Source organism: Coenobita brevimanus, chromosome 62 (assembly GCF_032717465.1).
Source record: "Coenobita brevimanus isolate Jiangsu-jjx chromosome 62, ASM3271746v2, whole genome shotgun sequence".
Taxonomy (NCBI): domain Eukaryota; kingdom Metazoa; phylum Arthropoda; class Malacostraca; order Decapoda; family Coenobitidae; genus Coenobita; species Coenobita brevimanus.
Genome location: NC_137015.1, coordinates 37,382,405 through 37,394,562, shown reverse-complemented (window position 1 = coordinate 37,394,562; position 12,158 = coordinate 37,382,405). Strand labels below are relative to the sequence as shown.

General features: G+C 44.6%; 1 protein-coding gene across 1 annotated transcript in view; it reads left to right on the top strand.

The window, feature by feature from the left end:
- LOC145404063 (pseudouridylate synthase RPUSD2-like) overlaps window positions 1-12,158 on the top strand; it is a 473,336-nt gene that overhangs the window by 458,156 nt on the left and 3,022 nt on the right. Inside the window, exon 12 of the mRNA XM_080275665.1 lies at window positions 7,222-7,379. Coding sequence (XP_080131791.1) covers window positions 7,222-7,379 — 158 coding nt within the window. The remainder of the gene's footprint in view (window positions 1-7,221; window positions 7,380-12,158) is intronic.

Below are 12,158 nucleotides of genomic sequence, written 5' to 3'. Positions count from 1 at the left end.
TTTAGGCAGCTGATATTAGTCACACGTAGGTGTGGCAGCGACGCTGCATTGCACTTTTTTCTTTTTTTTCATTTTTTTACCAAAAAAACATTGTCAGTGGTGCTGAAAAGGTGTGAAATAACTATATGTATGTATTTTGAAGTTTATCAGTACATAATATGTTAGGTTTGAATGTAAAAAATTATGAATTTATTTTGCATTTGTCGGTGTTTGTGGTGTTTATAGCAGTATCGACTTATTTTTGTTTCTGGGTGGTGGAGTTTGTTGGAAAAGGGAAGCGCGAGTGTCTGTTTTCAGACCTAAATGAGATAAATGTAATCCCTTGAGTGCACAGGCTGGACAGTGAGGGTTGAGATGCGAGATGACCTGCCATTCGCACGAGCTGATTAGCAGGAAGAGAAGGAAGTTCTTTCCACTCACGAAAGCATCACGTGAACACAGAAAACTTTCCTGTTATGCTTGTAAAAAGCAAAGAATATGTAAAATGATTCAAAACAGTGCAACAGACTTGAGCAAATAGGTATAGATACTAAACAAAAATTAATTTTTCTTTTATTTTTGTCTTTTTATGTTTATGCCTGTGTTTGTATATTATCGTAAACAGGGTGGTTGTGTGTGTTTTGCAAGGAAGGAGAAAGAATATACAGTATTTTCTGTCTGGGTTGATATAATGGGTGTTACTGTGAGTTTAGGCATGACCACGAGCAAAAAAATCGTACATCCATTCATCGCGGCATCAGGTGGTGAACTGACAGATGAGGTGTGAGAGCGTGAAAAGAAAGTCAGTCTCATGTTCCAGATGTTTGTTCACTTCTCGAAAGTTTTCACAGTTTTCTACAAGTCGCACTGCATCGAATGATCGAAACCAGTACAACAAACCAGAGCAGATAGGTAAAGATACCAAGACAAAAATGTATTTTTCTCTTATCATGTCTTTTTTGTTTGTCCATCCATCCATCCATCCTCCAGTCCTACATTGCCCCATGAGGAGCGTAGGAGCCTGGGGCTAGGCAGTTAGTCCCGACATTTAAGATGAGAGTGACCAGCCTCACTCATCCCTGAGTGGCATTACATGAGCAATCAACCCCAGCCACCCCTTGGATATAAACCTTCACTGGCTCAATCCAATTGGAGTGCAATAATTACCCACTAAACCACCAGGTGCCAAAATTTGGTTATATGGTTACCACCCAGCATAGTAAATGGTTTCCTGGTGTACAGGAAACCATTTGGCTTGTCATTTAGTGTAGAGTCACTCACAGGCAGAAGGAAGAGGAAAGAGTGAAGGAAAGAAGGACAGAAGAGGGAGTGTGCCTGTGTTTATTCATAATTGTGAACAAGGTGGTTGTGTGTGTTTCGCAAGAGAGGACAACGATGATACTGTATTTTCTGTCTGGGTCGAGATAATGGGTGTAGTTATGATTGTTTAGGCATGGTCACAAGCAAAAAAATTGAAAACCACTCATCATAGCAGCAGGCTCTGAACTGCTGGGGTGTATGGGAGTGTAGCGTAGGTCAGTCTGAAGACGTTCAGAACATTCGTTCACTTCCCAAAATTTTTCACTGTTTTTTATAGGCCGCGCTTACGCTCAAACAACGCCTGCAGCCATTTATCGGCTAAACGTCATTCAACCCCAGCGGCCACGGAGGGATTAAGATGAAAGTGACCAGCCTCACTCATCCCCGAGTGGCATAACATGAGCAATAAACCCCAAACCACCCCTTGGATATAAACCTGCACAGGCTCAATCCGGTTGGGACACCATAATTACCCACTAAATCACCAGGCACCATAATTTGGTTATATGGCTAACACCCAGTGTAGTAAATGGTTTCCAGGTGTACATTGGATTAAAAAAAAAAAAAAAAGTTAAAAATATTGATTGTAATAGCTATCTATCTATCTATCTATTGCCAGATGCCTCAATCCTGTTTGGGGTGGCCACAAACAAATCGCCTCCAAGTCGCCCTGTCCCCCGCCATTTCACTGCCCTGCTCCCAACTCACACTCCCCTCTCTCATATACCTCTCCACCCCATCCCTCCATCTCATCCTCGGCCTCCCCCTCCCTCTTCCCCCCTCCATCTCACTCACATACACTCTCTTCGTCAGTCTTTCACCCTCCATCATCTCCACATGGCCATAATAGCTAATAATCATAAAAAGAATGAACGTAAGTCAAGGGTTACCATTATATATGGGTGGTGGGAAATAATATGTTTATACTTAGATGCATAAGAATAATCATCACCATTATCCCATCCCTGATTCTCACATGAGTTGATGGAGGAACCAGAAACAAAGAAAGAGAAGAAGAACAACAGGAAGACTGTCAAACAGCCTGCACAGTGAAATGAGTGACACATATGTATATATATATATATATATATTTATATATACTGTGCACTCGCATAACTCACGCACTACTAACTTGCAAAGTATCTAACTTACTGTGTCCTTATCTAAGTCACTATTATCACCAAACTCACGGAAAATGCTCTTAACACTTTTTTCCACTAGAAAATTACTTATTTCCGAGGAGATGTTTAACTCACGGTATTGTAGCTGCAACTTGCAACTGGAAGCCAGTCATACTTAAGCACACAGTCCATGTGATTGTGCAGCCAATCAAAACAATGCTTTCTCCACCAACGGCACCTACGCCTAGTGGCCAGTACTGCAACTAGGCCTAACAAGCGGAATTTTTAGTGTACATGTGTACACCTACCTGCATTTGTGGATGAGGCCAAAGAAAAGATTAAAGCGCATGATAGAAATGAAACAAGGTGTAATGAAATTGTTTTAAATCTTGATAAAACTGTTGCCTGTTGTAATAAAATGCATGACAGCCTGAAGAAGAAGCATTAATGAAGCAGCAGCATGAGGCATCGTTGGCTAGTGTGCTGAAACTGCTACCTGACTTTCATCGACGTAAGCATTGTCATCAGTAGGATTAAGGTATATTCTTTTCAGTTTTTGTTTTCGTTTTTAAAGGCTCCAACATGCTTGCATGTGTCGGCCTTGGTCACCTAATGGCGGCTCTCCATGCTGCACGATCCATTGCAGCCTCCCTGTTCAGTCCCTTAACCCTAAGGTCACACTTAATGACCTCGTCCCATGTCTTTCTCGGTCTACCCCTCATAACCCCACCCCCAATATTAACACTTCTCACCTTCCTCACCCAACTATCATCCCCCATCCTCTCCACATGTCCAAACCACCTCAATCTACCTCTCCTCATCACAACACCAATACACTCCAGTCCCATCCTACCTCTCAACTCTTCCATTGTAAACCCAGCCCCTCCAGGCCTTGGACGCAGGGACGCACTGCACATCCACCTAATCATTGTCATTTCTGTACGTCTGAGCCGGCGAATGTCTTCCTCCTTCACTGCCCAGGTCTCACTGCCATACAGCATTACACTCCTAACACACGCTGCATACAAAGACCCCTTAGCACGTAGGAGAGCCCTCAATATCAGGAGAGGCAAGAGCTCCCTGAACTTCTTCCAACCACTTCTCACCCTAGCCACAGAGCTAGCTCCAGCCCCACCTCCAGCACACAACATGTCTCCTAAATAACAAAACTCTTCCACACACTCAAGAGATTCACCAGCAAGTTCAATTCTTTCACGTCTGACGATCTCCACCTGCTCACCCCGGCACGCCGTACACATAAAATCAGCATTATCTCGCAGTCTACCTCTGATACCACTACATCTCTTATGCACCCATTTATCACACACACCACACAAGATGGAATTACTTCCCACGCTGCACCCACTCTCCCTCGTCTTTGACAGTACCGCCACCAACCCTAGATATCATCACTTTTGTTTTATCTGCATTTACCCTTAACCCCTTTTGCCCCATACCATCTCTCCACCTCCTAAACCTTTCCTCCGCCTCCCTTTCATTCTCTGCAATCAACACCAAATCATCAGCATACAACAACTCCCACGGGAGTCCGTTTCTAAAGTCACGTGAAAGGGCTTCAAGTACCATGATAAACAACATGGGACTCAAGACTGACCCCTGATGCACACCAACATTCACGGAAAACTCATCACTCAAATCTCCATTCACTCTCACCTGGGTGTGAGCACCCACATACATGGCCATAACCACCCTAACCAGCCACTCCTCCAAGCCAAGCTTTCTCATTGCCCACTTCACCACCTCTCTAGGGACTCTGTCAAAGGCCTTTTCCAAATCAACAAAAACAAAATAAAGATCCCTTCTCCTACCAATATATTTTTCCTGAAGCTGTCGAACAATGAATATGGCATCAGTGGTCCCCCTACCTGGCATAAACCCAAACTGCATCTCATCAATATTCACTCTTTCTCTAATCATACCTTCTAAAATTCTCTCCATTACCTTCATTATCTGATCTAAAAGCTTTATACCTCTATAATTCCCTCTTTCCAGGGCATCACCCTTCCCTTTATACACATTTACAATTACACTCTTCAGCCAATCATCTGGGACAACACACTCATATATAATCCTATTTATCAGGTCAGTGACTAAACTCACCCCTATATCGCCTGAGGCCTTCAACATTTCGGCAGTCAACCCAGACACACCTGCTGCCTTCCCCACCCTCATCCTGCCTATTGCCTCACTCACAGTAGCAGTATCAATCAAAGGCCAAGGGCCAGACACTGGATCTGCTGGCTCCAAACTTTCCCTGTCCCAGTCAAACTCCTCATTCAACAACCGGTTATAATGCTCTCTCCATGCATCTTTAATATCCTCACTGTTCACCACTACCCTTCCTTCATCATTCTTCACACACTGCTCACCTATGATATCCCGATTATCCCTCTTCACCTGACCTGCCACCCTAAATATATTTTTCCTTTCCCCATGATTTAGGTTATCAAGTAATTGTCTCTGTGACTCAGACTTTGCCCTGTATACCTCTCTCCTAGCCTTACGCTTGGCAGCCAAATATTCCTCTTTGCTACCACCCTTCTTCCATTCCCGGAAAAGCCTTCTTTTCTCCTTAATTGCAGCTTCTACACCCTCATCCCACCATGAAGTTACTTTATGTCTTGGTGGTCCTCTTGTCCAGCCGCATGTTACATCAGTAACTCTCAAGAAATTGTTCTTGAGGGCTCTGTACTGTTCATTAACGCCTCTGTCTACAGCTCCCTGTTCAGCCACCACTCTCCTCAACTCGCTATAGAAGGCATCCCTTACTACTTGGTTTTTCAGCTTCCATATTTTCTTCCTAGGTACATAAGTCCTCTTTTTCATCATTTGTTCTTTAAGCACCATATCACAAATCAGTAGTTTGTGCTGCTGCACACACTCCTCACTTCCTATAACTTTAACATCCCTCACTAACCTCCTATCGGCCCTCCTAACCAGAAAATAATCTATCTGACTGCTATTTCCCCCAGACTCATACGTAATTAACCTACTGTCTCTTTTCCTAAAATATGTGTTGCACACAATCATGTCCGTTGCCTCCCCAAACTCGAGTATCCTTTCCCCTTCTGCATTCCTTAGACCATATGCACAGCCCCCATGCACTCCTTCATAACCTTGGGCTGCTTCACCTACATGACCATTTAAGTCCCCTCCCAAAATCACTATCTCATCATCCCGCATACCACCCGCTACACGTATTAAATCATCCCAAAATCTATCTTTCTCTGATTCATCCAATCCTGCCTGTGGAGCATATGCCGATATAATCACAGCTATCTTTCTTCCCAACAGAATTTTCACAACCAATATCCTATCGCTTACTCTCAAAACATTCATAACATATTCCACCCATTTCTCCGCAACCATCACACCAACACCTCCATATCCATCTGTCCTACCCTGCCAAAACAACTTATAGCAACAGTCCTTCCCAACAATCTTTCTGGCTGATCCACCCCTGTACCGGACTTCCTGCAAACACGCCACGTCCACCCACCTCCTACTGAATGCCTCAACGACTTCCCCTGCTCTTCCCCTCAAACTTCCCACATTCCATGAACCCACCCTCATCCCCATGGGTGATTTACTGTCCTCAGGCTTGCTTTGAAACCTTTTTTGTTTTGTCATCTTCAGTATTAATAAATGGGGACAGACACAGCACAGGTCCCACTCACCGCACAATCCCAGGTCCAGGCAATGGATCTGGGACCCCTAGCCCACCAGCTTACCAGTGGCTGTGGTAGTGGCCTCGGGGCACCCTGCCAGGACAGCTGCAGGGACACCCTCCAAGCGCGTCTTGGCACTGCAACTATCCCGCCATTATACACCCACTGATAGGGCAGCCTCCTGGGACGCTACTCCCAGGTTCGGGCCCCTCTCTATTGGGCGGAAGCGGCAGCCTGGGAACCGCAATGCCCTGTACCCTCTAGCACAGGCCCGAGCCCCATCTCGCCCTGGACCCATGATCTATGCCGGCGGAACCCCCGCCACGCCTCCCCCCAGAAGTCCGCCACTAGGTAGCGGGGGCAAAGTTTTCTGGCCGCATGCCCTTGCTGGCGCCAACCCCTGTAACGTAGTGGGATACGTTGTGTGAAATGTAAAGTGCATGTGGTGTAGTGCATAGATAGTTAGAGGTAATGTTTGGGAGACAATGCTGGTCTACTCTCCATGTTACTGTCACACTGAAAAGGTCAGCAAAGGGGGATGGTTAGATAGCTAGTGAAACAGGAGCTCCAGCTCTCCCTATCACCAGCATGTTTATTATCATGATAGGATATGTAATGTCTTTTAATATTGTTCATTATCATTATAAGATGTGCAATACTTACTTCTGAGACAGGATGTTAGTGTTAAGTGGTGTAAAGAGGGGTTATGGTAATGTTATACTAGGGTCCCCAACACCATGGCGGAATCAGATGTATTTTTCCCCATAAGGTGTGTTTTTTTTAACTTACGTTTTTCCAACTCACGGTGTGAGTTCAGAAGGAAATTACCGTGAGTTAGGCGATTGCACTGTATATATATTTGTATATATACTCTATAGACATTGGCAATCTTTGAAGGTTGAGCTGTGTTATAAAGTATCACAGAGTTTTGTTTATAATTGCTGTGTTTAATTGAGGGGACTGACAAATCAGCTTTATAGGTAGCAATAAAACCTAAATAAATATGCAGTATTATGTTAGAAATTTACTGTGATCTTTTTAAGTATAATTTTTAAAAATGTGGACCAAAACAAAGCTATAATTTAAGGGTACTGATGTGTTTTGTTTTCCAGGATGTGATGGCAGCATTGCCCGGAGTGATGGAGGGCGTGACTACAGATATCAGGCCCACCTCATGACAATTGATGAGCACTGCTACGAGTGTAAAGTGCGTTACCGAGACCCGAAACCTAGAGACCTCGTCATGTACCTCCATGCGCTCAAATACTCGGTATGTTTGTTGGCAGTTTTACCCCTTGTATTTCCTGTAAGCCAAGAAACCATTTGCAATGCTGGGTGGTAACCATATAACCGAACCATACGTGCTCCCTACGTGTCAGCAAGTGGGTTGGTGGAAGGTTAGTGCCTCTCCCCGTAAATCAGATAACTCAAAGTCAACAGCCACCCCTTACGGGATTGTGGCATCTGGCAATAGATAGATAGATAGATGAAAATTATGCTCTTTTTTTGGTTTATTTTTTCTGCTCACAGACAACTTTTTCAGCATAATGAATTCTTCTTGTATTAATGGGGTTTATGAAGGTAGTATCCAACCCCTCCAGTTAAAAGAAGTATTTCCTGAAACGAGAAAAACGATCAAGAGATACCAATGGTAGAATTACATGGATGTCTTTTGTATCAAGGGAGTGTGTTGTTCCTCAGGTGGTTGCTGTTTCAAATGAATTTCATTGTGCAGATGTGTTTCTATGAATATCTTTTGTTTTTCGTGCATAATAGTGTTTTGTATTGTGGATGTGAGTTGCAGTGATCATCCATGAACTCATGTGATTACCAAGTGTCTTCTAGGTGTATAAATAGTTTTTCAGAGTTTCCTTGCAAGGATCCTACTTTGTGTTTCTTGAGGGTATCTTTTTTCCTTTTTTAAATTGATATATATATATATATATATATATATATATATATATATATATATACAGTATATATATATATATATATATATATATATATACATATATATATATACACACACACTGAGGTGGTTTAGCCATGTGGAGAGGATGGATGGTGAGAGACTGACACGGAGCGTGTATGTGAGTGAGGTGGAGGGGGAGGGAAGGGAGGGTGGAGGGCTGAGGATGAGATGGAGTGGAAATGGGGTGGAGAGATATATGTAGAGAGGGGACGTGAGTTGGGAGCAGGGCAGTGAAATGGCGGGGGACAGGGCGACATGGAGGCGATTTGTTTGTGGCCATCCCGTACGGGGTTGAGGCGTCTGGGTATACATATATATATATATATATATATATATATATATATATATATATATATTTATATATATATACACACACACACATACAGTAAACCCTTGATATACAGAACCTTCTTTTAACTAATTTCGGTTTTAACGACCACCTTGAGCTGGCCGAACATTGTGTTCATTTAATGAATTTTCATTCAGTTAAAGAATGGATGTTTGGGAAACACCAACCAGTATTGCGTTCATAGAAACACACGTGCACACGCACGCATGCACACACGCACACACACAGATTTTGTTGCAGTGTTTAGAGGAGTAAGAAGAATAGAATGTGTAGTCAGAGAATTCCTCTTTGTGAAAGATGATGGAAGAACAAACGAACATTAATTCAAGCAGAAGAGTTGATGCCTCAATGATGTAAAGAAACCTAGTTTCCAAACAGAGCTGCAGACAGTTCAAATAATTTAGAGGGAGAGGTGGTGCAAGCAGAGAGCATCCATGTGTTATAAACCTAGATTGGATAATAATTATTTATAGAGAAGAGGCGGGACAGCAAGAGCTTAGCCTAAATCATGTATAATACAATTAACACACACACACACACACACACACACATTGCTGCATCATTCTCTTAATGACCAGCATCGTGAGAGGAGGCATAAATAGACCATGTATTGAGAAAGAGCTAGCTTTATTTGGCCAAACAGCGCTCTGTATTTAGCGATCTTTGTTCAGTAAAAAACAGAATGCCTAGGAAATTGCTGAACAGTGTTATTTTCTGCTTTAACAAATTATTGGCTTTAACGTGAAGGGTCTGGTATCAACCAGTTCATTATTGTATATCAAGGGTGTTGTGTATACTGTACAGTAGGCTCACACAGTGCACAAGAGATTAGGCAGTCCACGACCTTGCGCACTGTGGATACATAATCTTATGGGAAAAATTACATATGGGCAGTACCCCCTCATACCTGGACATTTTTTGGCCCTTATAGTAAAGGTTAGATTTTTCAGACATTGTACTACAGATATAGCTACAATAACAAAAATATGCCACCTTAACAACAGTAGACAACAGACCTGATGGACTTAAATAATAGGGGTTCCGAGGCGCAGCAACACTTACAGCGCCGCTGCCGGGGGGGGGGCCCCCCCCCCACCTCTCGTTGCACCAGCACTTCCCTCCACAGACTCCTCTTGACCACCTTCCCCAGGAGCCTCAAAGTCACTCACTTCAGCCATAAACCCCTCGAAGTCCAACGCTGACACTTCTGACATTGCATCCTCTTCATCCTCAACAGGAACTGGAGGAGACGATGTAGTTGGTTCCTCAATTTCACTAACTTGAGCCTGCTGTGTGTAACTTGTTATAAGCGTCTGTCATCTGTTTATTTCTTGCCTGTGCCTGTCTGTGTAGAAACGTGAGAGTTTGTTGATACCAACCAGACCTTTCTCTGTTCTTAGGCTGCTCACTTCCTGTTCCTTCACCTCTTCCTTGAGCTTATCCACAGCAGCAAGGATCTTGCTTATTCTTGACATACACAGCTCTGTATTCCCCTCCATCACACTAGGCTGCTCAGCTTGACTCTACCTGGCGTCGGGCTCTGCATCAGCCTCGTCTGTCCGTTGCAGCACTTCCTCGGGAGGCTGTTCCTCATTAGCAGCATGCACTTCTCGTATGTCTACCAATGTAACGTCCTCGAAACCTGGTACAGGTTGTGCTGCTGTCAATGTTGCTGCCTCAGCCTCGGCCAGTGGTTGAATGGCCGTCTCCTGGGTCGTGCATGAGTGAGGCATGAGCATTCGCCACTCATGGTTCACCATTGCAGGTGTAATCTGGTGCCTTGCTTGTAGGAGAAAGTCAACTGTGTCCTTCACTGTAAAACGACACCAAAATGCCTCAACGGTCATGGCACCTGTGGCGGGTCAGGATACAGCTGCTGGCAGAGATGGAACAGGAGCAGGTGCCTCATTGAGGTCATCGTTGTGATCTTCTTGTAGGGCATGAAGCTCCTCTTGTGTGTCGGTCTTCCTGCATAGGTAGTCGTACACTTGCTTATGGTAGAAGTGCTTCACAGTGGTGATCAGTTCTTGATCCAGTGGCTGCGGTAGTGACGTTGTTTGGGGCAGCAGAAACACGACACGACAATCCTTGTGCAGATCTTCTAGGTATGGAGGGTGACTTGGTGCATTGTCCAGCACAAGGAGCATCTTAAATGGAATGCCCAGTTCCCGACACTTGGCCCTGGCATCAGGGACGCAGCGCCTCATTAACCAGTCTGCCATAATGTTCCCGGTCATCTAACCATTTGCATACTTGTACACACCACTTGTGTCCATGTTCGCGAGGTTTTTGTAGCACCTTGGGTATGTAGCTGTGTGCACAACAACTGGTCTCATCTTGTGGCTTCCATTCAGGTTTACAGCGAACATTACCGTCATCTTACACTTCTGGAGCTTGCGACCAGGAGCTTGTTTCTGTCTTTTAGCGATGTAAGTTGATTTGGGCATGGCCTTGTAGTATAACGACGTTTCGTCGATGTTGTAGATCTGGTCCTTGGTGTACTGTCCCTCTTCAAGAAGCACTCTAAATATCGCAGGATAGTCTCTCGCGGCCAGCTCGTCGGCAGAGGCACGTTCACCAGACACTTTGATGTAATGGAGTTCCTTGTGCTGCAGAAAACGGTGCAGCCAACCAACCGATGCCTTGAAAGGTTTGTCCATATTTAACTTGCGAGATGCTGCCTTGTAAAGCAGCTGGGCTTGGTTCTGAATAAATCTGCCATTCAGTGGAACACCTTCTCCTTCCCCATTATGAAGGTGGCAAGATACCGTTCCATTAGTATCATCGCTCAATTTCCCACCCGTGAACGGCCATCTAGGTCAGAGGCACCACACGTCTTCACTACAGCCCTTATGGCATGACGGTTCATCCACACTGTCCTCACTGTTGATTCAGCCAGTCCCAGGGCTTTCCTGATGGCGGTGTTTCCTTGTCCCTCCTTCATCTTGATAATCTCTAACTTGGTGGCATGCATCAGAAGTGTCTTAACTCTTGGGGCTGGAGCCATGGTGCAACGAAGTACAGGCCAGGATGGAGCAGCAAAAAAAATGCCACATGTTGTACACGACAGGTTAGCTGTAGAGAGCGGATCCGCACTGTGCACGAGCCAGGACTGTAATGGCGCCCCCGCTGCCTTGTACCCCAAGCTGCACAGTAGAATGTCCGGAAATTTCTGCGCATCAACATGACGACACGTGACGTCTGAGGAGGGGGAGTCACATACTAACGGAAAATGGCGTTTTTGAGCCACTCCTTGCCTCTACCTCGCATTCTGTGAGGTAAACTCTCGCATTCAAGGTTTTGGGTTATGATTTTTGGTCTCGCGCACAATGCAAATTGTGCACTGTGATGACGCGCAACTTGCGAGCCTACTGTACATATATATACAGTATATAGGTAGATAGATATAGATATAGATATCATCATCATCAGGACCTCCTTTCCCACTCAAGGGCAGGGTGAGTAGCAGCAGTGTCCAGACAGCCCAAGTTTGCCGAGTCCAATGGGCCATGCTTCCATTCACTCATCATTCAAGCCCCCAGAATCCTGGCTCTGTCTGATACACTAAAAACATTCACCACATTCTGTAGCATCACATACAGTAAACATATCTTCATTCATTCATTCATTGCCAGACGCCATGTATCCCAAACTGGGTGGCCAAGGGCTTAGAGTTAATTGTTTTACAGGGAGGGGCACTAATGCACTCCACCACTCCATGACACAAC